The sequence below is a fragment of the Primulina tabacum genome, chromosome 6, assembly GCF_025594145.1.
Source record: "Primulina tabacum isolate GXHZ01 chromosome 6, ASM2559414v2, whole genome shotgun sequence".
NCBI classification, from domain to species: Eukaryota; Viridiplantae; Streptophyta; class Magnoliopsida; order Lamiales; family Gesneriaceae; genus Primulina; species Primulina tabacum.
The window spans coordinates 40,812,727-40,831,890 of NC_134555.1; the positions used below are offsets into that span (position 1 = coordinate 40,812,727).

The 19,164-nt window shown below is 30.4% G+C and overlaps 1 protein-coding gene and 1 pseudogene across 7 annotated transcripts; one reads left to right on the plus strand and one right to left on the minus strand.

The window, feature by feature from the left end:
* Positions 1-4,343: 4,343 nt before the first annotated feature.
* On the minus strand, positions 4,344-5,100 carry LOC142548234 (histone deacetylase 19-like; annotated as a pseudogene).
* A 3,182-nt stretch (positions 5,101-8,282) lies between these two features.
* LOC142549559 (E3 ubiquitin-protein ligase RGLG3-like) lies at positions 8,283-18,500 on the plus strand. Of its 7 annotated transcripts, none has more exons than XM_075658556.1 (12): positions 8,283-8,374; positions 9,607-9,878; positions 9,997-10,081; positions 10,167-10,307; positions 10,414-10,527; positions 10,854-10,951; positions 11,038-11,117; positions 11,198-11,303; positions 11,406-11,533; positions 17,625-17,757; positions 17,844-17,900; positions 18,010-18,500. In XM_075658556.1, exons 1-12 carry the CDS (start codon positions 8,323-8,325, stop codon positions 18,094-18,096), a joined length of 1,353 nt encoding a protein of 450 aa, XP_075514671.1. In that variant the 5' UTR covers positions 8,283-8,322; the 3' UTR covers positions 18,097-18,500. The 7 variants fall into 7 exon arrangements, 6 of the variants coding, with proteins under 6 accessions (XP_075514671.1, XP_075514672.1, XP_075514676.1 ...); XM_075658557.1 differs by having other exon boundaries at positions 18,039-18,500; XM_075658559.1 differs by having other exon boundaries at positions 8,348-8,481.
* Positions 18,501-19,164: the final 664 nt, after the last annotated feature.

Below are 19,164 nucleotides of genomic sequence, written 5' to 3' on the forward strand. Positions count from 1 at the left end.
CACACAAGTTTGCCAATGAACAAAGAATCTCAATAAAAAGCATACTGCGCACAAGAACAGCCGCACAAAGAGCCCAAAATTTCATCCTGAAAATCAGTATTTGCACCTAAAGTTATTATATCAACCACAAGTACATAATATATCATACACATCCCGAAATTTCTAACATAAAAGTACCATTTGGATCCAAAATAAGCATTTACACAACTCCATAAGTTATTGAAAATCATGTAGTTTTCGTGAACAATTTAAATGAAGAACATTTCTGATCCATCTCCTCAGGTTGATCATTCGGCTTTTTCGAGTTCTTTTGTTCGGGCTCGACATGTGGTGCATCTGTTGCAATGGTGGTTGTTTCTTCACCCAATGTGCAAGCCTGGTAGAGATTAGAACATGATTCGAATTGTTAAACAAGGAAGCGATTATCGAATTAGGGACGTTGGAGTATGGTATACCTTCAAGGTTGTCGCTTTGGTGAATGGAGAAATGATATCTCTAGAACCAGCATGATATGTTGGGAAATTATACCGAACCGATGCCGACCACGATGATAATATAGTACTCAAAAATTGCGGAATAAAATAACCAACAAGAACACAAAGATTTACGTGGTTCACCCAAGATAGGCTACGTCCACGGAGCACTGCAACTTTTATAACTGGAAGAAATATTACAACAAATGTATACACCAATACACTCAATATTTCTCACTCCCAAACCCCGAGTATACCGAGAAAATAATTTCTCTAACTCACACAAAAAAATTCTTGCACTCAAAAAAAAAATATTCTCTTTTTTCTATGCATTCTCTTTTTATATAAGCTGAAAATCTTTTGATTTTGAGATACAATAACTGAAGGAATTGAGCTCTATTTATAACTAATTCCCTCGTTAAATTATATAATCTTTCCGATGTGGGATATGGTTTTATACTTATTTTATTTAATATGTGGGCCCCACTCCTTCCCTAACATAGTATACCTTCAAGCTTGGAGCCTAAATGATACATTAGCAGGCTCACCAACAGCCACATCATTCTGAAAATTTTGAGAGAAATAGATGTAACGTTCTGTAAGTAAAATGAATTGACATGATATAATCCAATAATCTTGTGCATACACAACAATGAATAAAGAGAAAGCCCGGAAAGAGACAAGAAAAATGAATATATTTGATGGTGGTAGCAAATAAATTGAAGGAAAAATAACCAACTCAAAGTACTAGTAAATCCGTGTGAAATCTTATAAACTTCTCAAACTATTTTCACAAGTCATGGAGTCAATATGGAACATGAATATCACAATTCGAAACCGCCAAGGAATGTGCATCAACTAATCTAAACGCCTCTGATCTTATTCAATAAACATTATCGTTTTGATGACACAGCGAATTTATAGTCTTTAGTGACAGAAAATGCCCTGATATAAGGTTGGGGCAAACACTAACTGTAAATTAATCTGACACCAAAATAACTAAAAAATGAGAAATAGTTGCAACTCAAAAAAAAAAAAAAAAACCATGATGTGCAAACGACTATACAGTGTCAACCCCATGAAAACTTCATAAAACTAGCTCAGAGATTTCTTTTTCTTACTTTTCTTTTGTGTGTGGGGTGATGGAGGTGAAGGGGTTCCGTCCACCAGTGGACAAATTGTAGATATACAGTCTCTACAAATTGTAGATATACAGCCTCTACGTTCAAAACCAAAACAACTACTCACAAGCGTATGTTGGTAAACAGTATCAGGCTGATTTCATATTCGCAAATGATTTGTCATTTGCCTTTGGCTACATCTCATCGATTTGCAAGGTAAGGCTAGAAGAAGCAAATATTTCACATAAAAAATAGAGATAAAGGAAAGATACCTTATCTTTTGCCTCATATTCAACAAATTCCCGTTTCACTCTGTCGGGTGAAAACTTACTGCATGGATATAATGATGATCGTTACATGAAGTATACTAACAGATAGAAGTGAATTAGAAACGAAGCAGAGAAGATAGAAGTATAACGTTCATAAACAGCATTAATATCAGATTGGGGATCTTTCCTTTCATCTTTATCATCTCCATCATCGCCCTCCTGTATACAATGCATTTATAAGAACTTCCATCACATCATCTTTCATTGTGGATGCGCCCAACATAAGACAGGTGTTCTTCTGTGAACCTTACTTTGGTAATGAAATAACAGAAAATAAAATACCAACTAAAGAATATAATATAATCGAATGCAGATATGGAAATAAGTTCTACAAGAAGTCAGGTGTTTTGGCAAGGAAGCTTGTAACTGGACAAGTACACGGTTACAAAAACCAACCTCTGGAAGTTCGGTGTCAGGTGGCCTTTCTTCGAACTGTGTGCTTGGTGCATGTTGAAGTTTTGAGAGATTTTCAAGAAGCTTCGCTCTTATTGCTTCCAACAAATCCTGAGAATTTCTGTTTTCCATGTTACTAGGAGCAACGTGAAAGTATAGTCGGGGCCAAAGTACTCAATATATTCATGCTGAGGCATCTTACCATCAATCTCAATTCCAAGTGCCACTCCTGTCTGCCCAAGAAATAAAAACGTATAAGAAGCACATCAAAAATCACAAATGGACCTTCTTTAACTCTAATATTCTTCTTTTCAGCCAAAGAAAACATCATACATTGAAAACAAGTATAATTCAGAATAATAATACTTGTTGAATAAATCTAGAAACAATACAAATATGAACATTTTTTTTTCTAAATGTGTGGCAATTTTTTACAAAGAATGGTCTTGTCATAATTAGTCTGGAAATGTATATCCTCCAAGATGAAATATGGTTTTAGAATTACAATGTACACATGGGGTAAAACCTGTAAAATTTTATCCATTAATAGAAATTATAGACCATCGAAGCTTAATACACAATGTACCTCATAGCACCATAGCCGTAAATGTGTTGAATGAGGTCTGAAACGAAAATTGAAAAATGGGCCCTTTTGTTACAGTAATAAATATAAAATTCAATTTGCAAATAACAAATATACTAATAAGTACATAAATATATCAAAATCAATATATTACATCAATAACAACTCAATAAATTTTTAAAATAACTACATAAATATTACTCGTCTAGTTTTTCAGAGGCGAAAATATTTATCAAATCTGTGTAATCCAATTGTCAGACCATTTTTTTCTCAATCAAAAACATAGTTGGCTCATTTAGTCTATCTTGCGATATTGTTGATCGAAGATAATTCTTGTAGAAACTACACTTTCAATCTCTATTATTGTAGAAACTACAAAATCAAAGAATTCTTTGAGTCGAAATAACAAACCACAAAATGAAAGGACAAAGAAATCCCAAAAACAATGAATTTCATCTTTCAACAGTCCACACATTTAAATTCTATTCACAATTTATTTTATTTAAGACTATCCACTTATTAATTACACAAGTCGCGCATTAAATTTATATAAAATTCATAATTCAATTATAACTCATTAAAGAATTTAAATAATGCGATGTGTGCTTTAGTTATATATTTAATTAATATGATCTCTAAGCACATTAGAGTGTCCGTATCACAAGTAAATTTCATTTTCAGTGAGTATTCTTTTGTAGATTAATCTACAAATATAAATATAAATGTGTATTTATAAATAAGATTAAAAATGGAAATAAAGCATAATTCATGAAAAAAATTACTTACCTCCAATATCTCGTATGTCACCGGTACCAGGGAGATAATCTCCGAACTTATGAAATGAGACAGTAATGACACTGTCAGTGAGATAAAAAGCCTCCTCAACCCCATCACCATGGTGAATATCAATGTCCAAGTATAAAACACACTGCAGTAATCAAAGATATTAAATGACTGATGAATATGGAATATATTAAACAATTATGTGAGGAACGCATTAAAAAAGCTGAAAAATCACCAAAACAGTGGATAAGATAATTGAAAGACATGCTGAGATCCATGCTGCAAAAGTTTTCAGAGCTGGAAAATCACTGTCCTAGATAAAAATTTCAATTTTGTAATGGTTTATTTCATGACAACTAATTCACATATGTCAAGAATTCTGTCAAGTTCGATTTGTATCAATTAACTAGAATATGGAAATACAACGAAGCCGACATCTCTTGTCAAATGTTTTAGTCAACCATCATGGAAGGAAAATAAATAACATAAACAGATCGAAACATAATGAAAGTAGCAACTTAAAATGTGTTGCATAATTTATGATCAAGGTTATGTCCTGATTCACAAACTTCTTAAATATTTCCAATTTATTTTTCAATTTTATCATCAAATGTAGGTACACTACGAATTTAAAATGTCAATTTAATTATGTTACGGAAACATGAGCAGCTTGGTCATGCCTTCACATTCCACAAAACAGCAAGTGATACAAATATATTAGCAATTTTACGTGTGAACAGTCCCCCTCATGAGCTTTGAGGAGTTCTAGAATTGTTAGAACAATATCATTCACATAGCAGAACCCAGAAGCCTCACATTTTTTGCATGGTGCAAGCCACCAGCCCAATTCACAGCAATGTCACAATGTCCATGATTTAATTTCTTGCTCCTCCGATGGATCCTCCAGCATAAGTTTGACAAAAGATATAAAGACCGTCAAAAACAGGGCAATCTTCCCCAACATTAAATCTCTTCAGCTGCCTAGCTAGGTCTTGTTGTGCATCTGGGGTGACCCGTTTCAAGAATGAGACATAATCATCAGCATGAAACCTGCAAAGATCTTTCTCTCGAGCAGGATTGGGCTTCAAAACATGCATGTGCTGAAGTAGCCCATAATGGACAAGAAGAGAATGAGTCATCCGAATTCTATGAGGTTTCATTGGGTGACCTTGTCCATAATAGTAATTTCCCTCTTCTGGTTCGTAAAAATAGCACACTTTTCTCTTGGACCCATCTGCTCCAGATGATAAAGAATTGCCTCCAGTATCCATTTCCCAATCAGAAAATTCAAAGAACATGCAAAGGCAACTCTCAGTTTGAAGGAATTAAAAACAGGAGGTGAAGTAAGTGAAGCAAAAGGAATGAGTTAATCATTGCGTCTCAATACCAAAATTTGCCAAACCTGTCAAAAATGTGATATCAACAATAGTTTGTCTAGAAATGGAACTGGTTTTTACATAAGATTCTATCATTGAACCTTCTGTCACACGCAATAAACCTTAATCAAAGTTTTCGAGATTCATTTCTGTGTTTCTCTTATTGTACTTCCTCAGATGTGGGTTATTTTTTAGGGGCTATTAGTGTTTGTTCTGTTACTAAAATTTCAAAACAAACAAAAATGATAAAAGCAAGTCTATGATGCTATGAGTTCTAAACAAGCTCGGTTATAACGTTTCAAATTAAACATGTGTCAGCTTGCTTCTAAACAATTTTGTCTCCAACTTGCTAAGTGCTTCTTATACAATTATATGGTTGCAAAATATAACATATACTGTGGAATTGATCGTTTCTTTAATTTACGAATCGACAAGCTAAGGGCAAGTATAGTTATGCTTCCGATCAAGTTTGTGTATTCCGAAAAACGCCTCCCCGTGTTAAAGTTGATTAGAGTTTTCTATTTGCCTCATTTGGAAAAGAGCTTCCGAAAGACAAATCAATCCATAATTCTTCGTCCAGAAGTAATTTCCAAGATTATACCATTTCATAGTTTACCAACAATGAGCAACTGAAAAATAAATGCTCTTCCTTCGATCATCTTACTCGTTTCTCAGGGGAAACATAGGCCAGAATTTCACTAAAACCAGTCTCAGGTTCATTTATGAGATATCCTGCCAGAGATATTCCTTTAAATGGACACCTAAAATATATGTTGTTTGTTCGGATTTAGCAAGTGAAAAAACAAAAAACTAAAAAAAAAGAAGACAGAATATGATAATAAAAAAATCGTCAAATGTCTCAATCGCCCAAACAACAGAATTCTGAAACAAACCCAGGAGGTAAGGATTAAACCAACAAAATGCACAAAATAATCTAAAAAACAAAGAACAAGATCGAAAACCTCCTGATGGAGTAAAACGCAACGAGCGATGATCAAAAGTCACGAGCGAAAGTTATCACCAACTAAAACACTGAATCAAACCACTCATGCATGAAACAATCAACACTTGCATGCGCATGCAAGACCAAGAGAACTCAAATCATCCGATCGAATTCAGCACAAAGCTTTAAAAAATTTCAACTTTTCTTTGATGGGCTCTTTTTTTTTAACCCTAAATGCAGCATTGGTCTTATCTCAATTCATAACCGAAACTTACAGGAATCAAATTCTTCTTTTCCAATGAAGGAAACAAAAAATGTGTGAACTCATTTCGGCTGCACTTGGGAAGTGAAATCAAACAAAATATCTGAAATTCACACGATGAAAACGACAGAGAAGATGAAACAGAGTGTACCTGAGGAAGAAAGCCATCTCAGATTTCTGTGCAAGGGTTTTTTTAATAATTTTTGCAGAAATATAATTTCTTCAGCTATATATATAGTGAGTGTGTGTCCAGGTGGGTTATGTAGGGGCTCGGCCGCTGGTTTCAAAATTGCACAGTTTGGTGGTTGTATTTGTTTCAAAATTGCACAGTTTTTTTTTTTTTTTACTCATGTCACGCCCCGAGCATGCGTATCTGCACAATGAGCCTTATAGCAACTACTTCGTAACCCAAGTTACTATAGAAGTTCATTGTAAGTCATTATAAACTCATTTTAAATCTTCCATTTTTAAGATGTGGGACAAGGGTATCACAATCACCCCTCCTTCAGAACGTGACGTCCTCGTTGCGGCCTGACCCCTCGATCCACCAGCGCCGAGAATCTAGAGGTGTCTCCTACAGGTTCAAGAGGTGGCTCCCGTCATGTAGCACTTTGCCCCGCAGATTCAAGAGGCGGCTCCCATGCACGTAGCACTTTACCCCGCATAGCACTTATTTCCTGGTGTTTCATGCCCGTGAGTGGCTCTGATACCATTCTGTCACGCCCCGAGCCAGCAATTACTTCGTATTCACAACTCATGTACGCCGCAATTTTCTAATGTCGCATATAAGCGCGAAACGGGTTGAATAATTTTTTAAATGATCAGTAGTCTCTCCCCTCTTCTTACTTTACTTTCAAGTTGTATGCGGATTTTTTACACGTTACTATATAGTGACCGATTCAATCATACTCGGGATTTGACAATGCTACCTTCATTTTGACCTATGATTATTGTTGTCAAATTTTGTTGTATATATTTTTTTATTTTTGATAATTTTAATATCTTTATTTGAAAATATTGAAATAACAATTACACACGTTAGTTTCATGACAGTACTACATCATTGTCGTGTCAAAAAAAATATTTGAAAAAAAATTAAAAAAACATACTCAACTTTGATATAAGATAAAAACAAAAAAAAAGTAAATATATAATACCAAAAATGCAATTTTCCGTATTTAGTTTTTGCCCTTTCTAGATTTTTAGATACAAATTATTTTTTCTACGTGACCAAAGTTATGATTTAATTTTTTTATTAATAATAATATTTTATTTTTATTATATAATTTAATTTAAGAAATATTTATTATACTCTCTCATCATTTCTTAATGTTAAACAAGGAATATATTATAAGTAAACTTCTAGAATTGATTACTACACATGTTTTATTTTTTAAATATTGTTTTTTTTAGTTTTGATTATATTATAATTATTTTTGGATAGATAAAATAATCAATTTACATAGCCATTATTCGATGAAAACATAGTAGAAAACTCATTCTTTAAATTTTATTTATCTCTTTGCAAGAGACATTAAATTTTAATATAAAATATAATTTTAAGTAATTGAATTTATCATGTCGACTTTTGAATTTTATCTTATAAAACAATAAATTCATTTATTATAAGAGGATAAAATAAAAATCCATATTTAATCATCATCAATACCACTCATGAAAATGTGAAAATTAATATATAAAATTATATTATAAATTATAATTTATTCTGTGTGAGCGAATCGCTTGCTAAAATTTACTAGTGATTTTTTAAAATTTTACGGAAATAATTGCACTGTATTTATGGTTTATTTCATCCTATCCATGTGAGCATTGTCCTCATGATAGGATGGATGATCAAGATTTGCCCATACATATATAGGATCTACTTTTTTTTGAAATTGTATGTGTGGCAAGATCTTACCCGTTGAAATGAAATGAGGATAGTGTCCGGATCTCGTTAACATGTATTCATGTAGTATATGAAAAATTTATTCTTGTAGGACTACTTCTAGATGGTAAACCAAATCCGGCATTATTCACATGACTAATATGAGACGAAATGGTCTCGGTTGGCTTGCGTGCAACTCTTCCGAAGTACCGAACTATAAAACGTAATCCACTATAATCTTTATAGAAGTTTTGACATTTCTTGATTTTTACAAGCAGATTAGCAGAAAAAGACCCATAAACTTGGTAGTCAATATTTCAAATCTTGGAGGTGATTATATCTCTCCCTTTTCTTGTGTGTTAATTCATGCTTCTATATCTGATTTCTTGTTCAAATTATTATTTATGCTTCAACGGGGGTCATGTTTTCTGAATTTGCAGCTTCAGATATTCAATTATTTGTGCTGTTGATTTTGTTGCTTTTTACGATAGATGTAAATAGAATCTTTGATGGGCTCTTACTGGTTGATGTATGGGGGATATCGAAAGTTTCTTGAAGTATGAAATGGGATCTTTTGAATTCTAGTTTCCTCTTACGAGGGTAGAAAAGATTTGTCTTTTCAGATAATTGAAACAAGAGTTTGTGCAGAATAAAATGAATCAAACTTTCTTGGTTCTTTGGGCGGCTGCTATTTGGAATTATGTACTTTGAGGTATAAAGTTTTGGAATTTGGTAGAAGGGGAAGGAGACGGAGCAAAAGTAAAAGGAAGTCACTTTAAAGTTAAGACTGAAGGTGGAGGGGTTTTTTTTTCTCTTTTTTAGTTCTGAAAAATTGTTGGATCGTGTTGATCCTCATGTGGTTTATGGACTAGAGATGTTGCTGGCTTAAGTGGTAACATGTAGCTAGAGGCGTTTGTTACATTAGAAGTGGTTTCTCATTGTACATGATTGGAGCCATTTTAGTTGTTAATGAGTTAAGGGTGATCAAGGTTCTTGCATAGTGGCTGATAATTTGGGCATTCATCAAAAATCTATTTAATGATATATTCTTAATACTTTTTTATCTGAAGTATGACAAAACAAATCTTTGCTTTCAGTTCCCTTTTTGTAGAATCCCTTTGAAAATTTCTTGGTGGAACCTTTTACCTCTTTCCTTGGAATCGAATGGACTGCCTATAGTCCTTTGAGGTTGTAGCTTTTATGTAAACATTTTAAAAAGAAATTTAGGATTTAAGCTTCTCATAGTTTTCTATTTAGTCAAACCATGTGCTTTTGTTCCTTCTTTGCAATCAAGAACATATTGTTGCATGCAATAATTGAACATAGAAAGAGATGAATTGGGCTGTGGTGCAATACTTTTTGTTTGACATGTCAAACCTTTGTTACTCCCAGTTGAGACAAATCAAGCCACTCGTCACATGTAAATCATGCGACTTTTTAATTTCATTTATGCAGACTGCAGAGATATCAGGCAGGTAGAGATAATGGGTAACAGTGAATCATCACCTGATGAACCGTATGAAACTTTTACACGTCAATTGGATATGATTGAAAATTTCCCTGTCGATACCGGCCATCAAACTCGATCTTCTGAACATGCTCAAAGTTCAACACACACAGCTTATCCGCATCATCATCCGACGCATTCTGGAGCTTCAGTTAATGCTAACAACACAAAGAAACCACATCCTTCATCTATATCTGATAATTTCAACTCTTTGAAAGAGGTGGATTTTTTTCCACGTTGCTAGTCTTGAAATTGAACATGATCACTTTCCACTAAGCCTTATGATCCTGAGAGTTCTTTTGAAAGTCTCAAATGACATTTGCTTGCCATGTTTCCAGGTTATAGATGCGTTAAGGGATGCTGGCCTGGAATCATCCAATTTAATTCTTGGCATTGATTTTACGAAGAGCAATGAATGGACAGGTTGACAGATATTCAGATAAAAGATGCTTCTTTTTTCAGTGCGTTGTTAGTAAAAAAATAATTTTTTACTTGACCATGGTTTTAGGGAAGTATTCATTCAACAGGAGAAGTCTCCATGCGATTCATACCTCACAAAATCCATATGAGCAAGCCATTTCTATCATTGGACGAACTCTATCTTCCTTCGATGAGGATACTTTGATTCCTTGTTTTGGATTTGGCGATGGTTAGTTTTTCCTTTCATTTCTATTTTTCTGCATTGTTGGCAATAGAGATACAGTTCATGTAACTGCAACTATATTTATAAGCAGAAGCATGTTTTTTGTCTCCAGCTACGACACATGATCGATACGTATTTAGCTTTTACCCTGACCAACGACCTTGTAATGGGTTTGAGGAAGTCCTTGCACGATATAAAGAAATTCTTCCATATTTGAAGTTATCAGGTGCTTAATTATTCACTATGCTGTGATGTTTGTTTAGAGAATCCGGTCAAACTTTTTATCTGATGCATTCGACATAATAAATTATTTACTTTTGTGAAACTTCCAAATTTTAGCAACTCATGATTGATCAATCCAATTGAATTAGTTATGTACCTTTCAAAACGATTAGTGTATATACATTTTAGGATTTATGGCAATTAACAATGATCTCTAGCTTATATCGGAACATAATATGCATATTTTGCAGTGGATTTAGAAAAATATGACCTGCCAATCCATGTGAAAACAGATAATATTTTTTCTCTTTTTCACTACTTGACAAATAGGTCCAACCTCATTTGCACCTGTAATCGATGCTGCGATTGATATCGTGGAGAAAAGTAATTTTCAATACCATGTCCTCGTTATCATTGCAGATGGACAGGTTCATTTTCTTTTTCTTTCTTGCTAATGAAATTAGATACACATTGCTCCCCACCTTTTGGTTAAATCATCTTTTTAAGTAATTAGGTAACTAGAAGTCCAGATACACCACATGGAAGATTTAGTCCTCAAGAACAAGAAACCATCAACTCTATAGTTGCAGCAAGGTAAACATGGTTTTGTAATAAGTTATTGCATACTTTTAAGTCATCTTCTCAAGTGTAGCCTATAACATGTTTTGATATAGTGAATATCCTCTTTCTATTATTCTAATTGGTGTGGGGGACGGGCCCTGGGATGCAATGCAAGGATTTGATGACAACATTCCCCAACGAGCATTTGATAATTTCCAGGTATTGATCAATACAAGAACTAACAATAGTTTCGGTTATCAACTGTTGATCTTCTGCTGTACTTGATAGAGTTTTCTTATATTGCATAAATGTTATTTGCAGTTTGTCAACTTCACAAAAATAGTGTCAGAGGAGACAGACGAGGCTAAAAAGGAATCAGCTTTTGCTCTTGCTGCTCTCATGGAAATACCGTTTCAGTATAGAGCAACATTGACCCTTCAATACAAAGAGTAAGCCTGCAAAATTTTTATGAGTTTGTATCTTCAAAAATAGTTCTCTGATTCCATCTTTTGTTTTTTTTTCCCTATTTTTCTTGATCCAGTTTAATTGTGCTTCCATTACATCTATATCTATATATATATATCTATATACCTATAAAAGTGTGGATAATAGAAAAGTTTTCCCATCGTGAACAGACATTATTACCCTTCACATGTTTATTTATTTTCATTATTAGGTAACATATATGGTAATTTCACATTTAGTCTATTAATTAATAATTAATACTAATTAACCACATTTTATGGTTATGATTTTGTTTTTTTGACTTTCCTCTCCATGTTCTTAAATATTTGAGCTAATTTTAAAAAAAACATACTATTAAATTTACTTAATATTAATATTAATCAATTTTTTCATTAGTTTTTTCTTTTCATGTTTTTAATTAACAAAAAAAAGGAAAACGTTGAAAAAGTTAGGCACAATATGAATATAATATATTAATAACCTTTTAATAATAATCAATTGAATTGAAAAACATTATTATAATTAAGTAATTATATTTTATTTTAATTCAAATTTAATAATTTTTTAATGTCCAATATATATAGAATTCATCAGTAGTGTACATGATTTTATTTTTCAAACGATAATAAGGAAAACCTTAAAATGTAAATATATAGTGAAAACGAATTCAAATTTTCTGTTAATAGATTCATTTTCAATTGTAAACGGACATAATTATCATTTACATGCTTACTTATTTTTATTATTAAATAACATGTGTGGTAATTTCACATTTAGTCTATTAATTAATAATTAATAGTAATTAACCACATTTTATGGTTATGATTTTGTGATTTTGATTTTCTTCCCTTGTCTTTCTTTCATTCTAATAATATTTAATTAAGTCATATTTCATTTTTAAAAAAATTATTTCATTATATATATACATATAAATGTGTGGATGATAGAAAAGTTTTCTAATTGTTATAAATAAGCGTGATAAATAAAGTTGAGTTATATTTATATAGTAATTAACCACATTTTATGGTTATGATTTTGTGATTTTGATTTTCTTCCATTGTCTTTCTTTCATTCTAATAATATTTAATTAAGTCATATTTCATTTTAAAAAAAATTATTTCATTATATATATACATATAAATGTGTGGATGATAGAAAAGTTTTCTAATTGTTGTAAATAAGCGTGAGAAATAAAGTTGAGTTATATTTATATTTTAATTTAAATGTAGCAAATAAATCATCTCCATGTTCTTAAATGTTTGAGCGACTTTGTAAAAAACATACTATTAAATTTACTTAATATTAATATCAATTATTTTTTTCATTTTAATAATTTTCTTGGACTTTCATTTAAATTCTAAATTAAATTAATTACATTATTTATTGTTTTATTTCACTATCATTTGAGTACATTCAATGAATTATTAAAAACAAATTTTAATATAATTAGATTTAAAAAAAAACTTCAAAAAATTATATATATAAAGGACCCATGATAAAGTATCTGAGGGCTTTGAATGAAGAGTCATTCAAATAAATTCTAAATTAAATATTGACAAACGAAAAAATAAAAAAATTAAAATAATCGTTATTTATTTTAAATTAAATAAAATGATTTAAATTGAAAATAAAATTATATTTAATCAAATTTTAAATTTATTTTGTCAAACTATTAATTTCTAAATGAATGAACAAAAATAATATATTATAAACCTAAATTTAATTGTGAATTTAAATAATATTAATAAAAGAATATATAAATTTGAATCAGAAGTACCTATAAAAGTGTAGACAAATGAATTGTTCATCCACATACATCGGATGATATGATACTAGAAAAATATTGTTGTACAGTTGCTAAAATGAGAAAAAAATATGTAGAAAATCAATCAATTTTTTTCATTAGTTTTTTCTCACTAATTTTGATAATAAATAAAATAAATTGAATGATTAATTGTTTTAATTACTCTCATAGATTCTATTTTATTTAAGTCTCCCCATATTTATATATTATCAAATAATACTCATTCATAACAATAATGCCATGACATTTTATTTGTATTTGTACAGTTATTTACATACAAGTATATAATGACAATTATATTGACAAAAAGATAATCAAACATTAAATAAAAAAATAAATAAACACTTAATTTGAACAAAAAAAATATTTTGAGCTTATTCACATATGTTATCACAATTGATACTTTTTCAGCTTATTTTTCTAAAAAAATTCAATGACGGTATCTATTATATGAAGAATAAAAAAGTAGAGTCAAATGATACATAGATAAAATTATTATGAAATTGTTTTAAAAAATGACACAAATGAGTCAAAAAGGAGTAAGAGTAAGATATTCCTACAAATAATTCTTAGTATAACGTTACCATAACTAAATTGGAAGTTATGTTGGCGTAGAGTAAGTCTCTTGTGAGACGGTCTCACGAATTTTTATTTGTGAGACGGGTCAACCTTACCGATATTCACAATAAAAAAGTAATACTCTTAGCATAAAAATTAATAATTTTTCATGGATGACTCAAATAAGAGATTTGACCCACGAAATTGATCTATGACACTATCTCACAAGAGTTTTTGTGGTTGATGTAATGAGAATCACCAGTTGTGCAAATAATATATACAAATTAGAATTTAAAGGAGAGGAAGAAAATAATCTATCATTAATTTTCTATATTTTATGTTAAAATTCTAAATTTCTTTCTTTGTGATGCCTTTGAATTTGTATAGAGGAATAGATAATTTTATCTATTTACAATTGTAAAATAATTAAGTTATGACAATTATATCACTTAAATTAATATGATATGATAAATTTTAAAATATGAAAAAAAAAGTTAGACCATTATAAATATGACATTATAATCATTCATCTGACATCTCTAAAATATTTCTTATTATCATGAGTCGCAATTTGACCATCCCAATTAGTAATTAATAAGAATTGATTATCCATTGTTATTACTATCTCATTATTATTTATTATCTCATGCCTCACCATTTTGTGATGTTAATTTTTACTGTTTTTAATTAACAAAAAAAGAGGAAAAAGTTGAAGAAGTTAGGCACGATATAAATCTAATTTATTGATAATCTTCTAATAATAACCAATTGAATTGGAAAATATTATTATACTTAGGTAATTATAAGTTATTCTAATTCAAATTTATTAACTTTTTAATGTCCAATATATATAGAATTCATTCGTAGTGTACACGATTTTACTTTTCAAACGATAATAAGAAACATATTAAAATATAAATATATAGTGAAAACGAATTCAAATTTTCTGTTAACAGCTTCGAACCTTAGCAAATGTAATTCTAAAAAAATGAGAGGATAATGAATATGATGATACATGACACTGAAGATTAATTTAGAGTGGTGATATTTTTTTCTCTTTTCTGAGATAGAATAATTTAAGTAAATGAATCTCCATTTAATAAAATTGTTGGAAATGAAGTTTTCTTAGTTCACTGCTTTAAGCAAATATATATAGGGTATAGAAGGGGTTAGGGATGACAACTTTCCCCACGGGTTTGGGACCCTGCGAGAAAAACCCAAAACGGGGATGAGATCCCCGATTTTTTGGGTTGAGGTTCGGGATCAGGTATTTTTTAAAATCTCCGAAGTAGTTCGGGACGGATATGAGCTTACTATCCCATCTCTGAACTCGCACCGCCCTGTCCTATTGTCATTTTTAGAAGGGGTGAATGGAGTATTTATTTATTTTATTTTCAATTCTTGTGTTTAAATATATTAATTTTTTTTTCTCAAAATACAATTTGTGTCCATAGATTTTCTGCAGCTAATGTAATGTTTTATTATTTTTTTATATAATTTATTGATTAACAAAATGTAGGTTTGCGAAAGATTTCGAATTTACGATATTGGTTATAGTTTAGAAATATAACTTAAAATGAAAAATTGTTGTCACATGTTCTTAATTATTCCAAAATTATAAGTAAGTACTATATTAGATTTTCAAGATGTAATTTTTACATTTTAGGAACATATTTATCAATTAATTGATTTAATGAATAGATAAATATCAACATCATATACTAAAATGTTTCCTTCCACTCTTATATTGCTTAATTAATTAAAATATATTCATATAATTATATTTACATTGTTATATTGCTTAATCAATTCAAATCCTTTCATATTATTATATTTGCATTGTTATGTTAGTTCAATTTAGTACTTAATCTGATAAATCATTATTTCAAATTCTTATAATTTGTTTTGATCTATCTTTTTTTCGAACGAAATGTTGTTTGATGGATTGGATCACGTTATGCAAAGATTAAAAATATTTTTATTTTTTAGTTATTTAGAATATGGGTTCACGTGCGGATGCACGTGCTTTTATGCTAGTAGTACCTATAAAAGTGTGGATACTTGAAAAGTTTTCCAATTGTGAATGGACATAATTACCCTTTCACATGTTTTCTTATTTTCATTATCAAGTAACATATGTGGTAACTAATACTAATTAACCACATTTTATGGTTATGGTTTTGTGTTTTTGACTTTCTACCCTTATCTTTTTTTCGTTATAATATTTAATTATGTCATATTTCGTTCTATTTCATTTTAAAAAAAAAATTCGTTCTATATACATATAGTTGTGTGGATTTTTCCAATTGTAAACGAGCGTAAGAGAAATAAAATTGAATTATATTCATAATGAAATGACTCATTATAAAGTATATAGATTTTTAAAAGGGGTGGATCATTGATTTATTTTCCAATCCAATCCAATCCAATTGTGAAAAGACACAAATGTCCTTATTAATAAAATCCCAAAAACTCAATAAGGATATATATGTAAAATTCTAACAAATTGCTAATGGATTATCACTACAATTACATTGATTGTAGTAATTTATAACATTTCAAGAATAAAATGTATCTCCTAATTAATTTTATCAAATAATTCATCTTTAAATTACCTTTAAATGTTCTATCTTTTTCATTTTAATCCTTATAATAAATATAAATTATAAATATCATTGAGTAACATCTTCAAAGTATTAGAACTTTTACATATGATATTTTAACGTTTTATTTATTTTGAAATCAAATTAACTAATTCAACAAATACAAAATATAGCATTTTTTATGCAGGTTTATTTCTTTGGTTATATTTCAAATTTTTATTTGAAAATCATACCAGTAGTTTAAAATATATATTTAATAATTATTCTATGAGTTTATTAGATTTTATTTGATATTTGCCGTATAATCTTATTTAAATGTGTGTTTCATCACATATGTTGATTTATTTATTATTTTAAGTTTATATTTAACAAGAAATTAATAATCATCGATGTAGTTTATAAAAGATAGACTTTGATATAAAATTAATTATCTATGATATAAAATTCTAAAAACAAAAGTAAAACAATTATGTAGGTGTTTAACTATTATTTAAATGGAATATTATGAGTTATATTTTACTATCAATATTATTATTTCATTAGTTTTGATGTTATTTGGATGAGTTAGTCACGATATTTTAAATTGATAATTATTTATCGTTATTGTGCATTTATGTAAATTATTATTTATGTATTGATAAAGTCCATAATTTGATTGAGTTTTAGTTTATTATGCCTTATATATGGTGTTTAGATATATTTTTTTAAAAATTTATTTCAGTTGATTTGATTCTATATATTATGCTAATTATAATTTATTATATATCATAAAATTAACAATTTAAATTTGAATTTGGCAAAAAGTTCGAAAGTAATTATATAAGTTTTTAATTAATTTATTCGTCTAATATAACAACATATTAAAATCAAATAAATAACAAAATGATTCAAATTATTTTTTAGAAAATCAATTTTTTTATTTTTATCATATAATTGTTATTTACGTGCATCGCACGTGCTTCATGCTAGTAATTTTAAATAGTCCTATACATTTTGTATTAAAAAACAATGCCATTTTAAAAGGACTTGTAGAGTTTCATAACCCCGTTACTATGCATATTATATATCTTAAATAAGTCATGTCCATTCTTGTGTTTTTCCCTTGTGAAGCAAACATAATGCAGGTCGTAGGAGACAACCCCTTCCTCCTCCCCGTGAAGTAATAGACCACGACAATGCTATAAAGTCACGTCAAGAATCAAAAAAATTGGAACCCATCGAATCAGGACCATCAACTGAGCAAGTGAACTTCTATCTCAGTTTAGCATCTTATCTTGTTGTTAACATTCCCAATAATGTTTCATTTAACACTTTGTATTTCGTATTAAGGTTTGCCCGATCTGCTTGACAAATCCGAAAGACATGGCTTTTGGATGTGGTCATTTGGTAAGAGAACCTTTCAACTATTTTCACTTTATCTTAATTTTTGTGTGTGTGTGTGTGTGGATGTATGTATATGTATACTGCAATTTGAATGATTGTCATGTCTCATTAGGCCAAGAGTCATGTTTTGGAAAATTTCAGACTTGCAGGGATTGTGGTATCTCGTTATCTTCGTGCCCCATGTGCCGGGATCCTATAACCACACGGCTTAGACTTTTTGGGTAAAGGGACGGCTTGTCGGCTGAAGGGCCAATTAAGACTGGATTCTTGACATTAAAAGCGAGTAAAGACATGATTCTTGCAACACTCGTAGCTGTATATGTTTATACCCTAGGTGTACTTGCAGATTGTTCGGTAAGTCAACCGTGAGAGTGGACATCAGAGATCCCGAGTGCAGATGTTTTTCTGCTCGGAAATTAGATACATTCTCTGTTTAAAGTTTTTCTTGTAATATATTCTGAATAATGATTGGCAAAGCTTCAGAGTAGTCAAATTCGTCACTTGCTGAAGTTGAGATTTGTAGAGAGTGATATGATAAGGTTGTTGTACACCACTAGAGTGAAATTAAGTTCTTGTTCAAGTGATTCATTCATTTATCGTGCATCACAGAGTCTACTTCTTTATTTCGCTAGCAGTCGTCACATGTGATGCTTAACATAACACAGTGGCAATTTAGGAGCGAATCAGGAAATTAAAATGAGCTGGGGCGAGACTCGGGGAGGTGAGGCAAGGAGATGGAACCATAAACTACGGAGAAATAAGCACACTCTGTATATGAAGAATTTCATGACGAATGCAGATATCTGTCTCACTGCATGAAGGGCAGACTTAACACGGTGAGAACCAAGAATATTTATTTCCATCTCCAAAATTCATCGAGTCGCCCTTTTGCCCCATCCCCTGATCTTAGATCTCACTTTCTCTTTTGTTGTCAAAAGTCATGACAACTGTCAGGTAAGATCATAAATTCTCACAGAAGCACTCGGCAACTTTCCAGTTCCATGAATCATCCATCACAGCAAGAAAGATGAGGTTTTCAAGGACAACACTAGCGAACACAACTTACTCTATAAAAGATAGTTCCAAGTTTATATCCATCATCCTACTGAAAAGTGAAAACTGAACACAAAAAGAGTTGACATCAAATTAACCAATATCCAATTCTGTAGTCCATACCTTACCAAAATCCAGAAGAAATGAAACAACTCTCACTGGCAAAGCCCATTCATCCTCAAAACCCACATTCTGTCCAGTACAGATAAGGCTT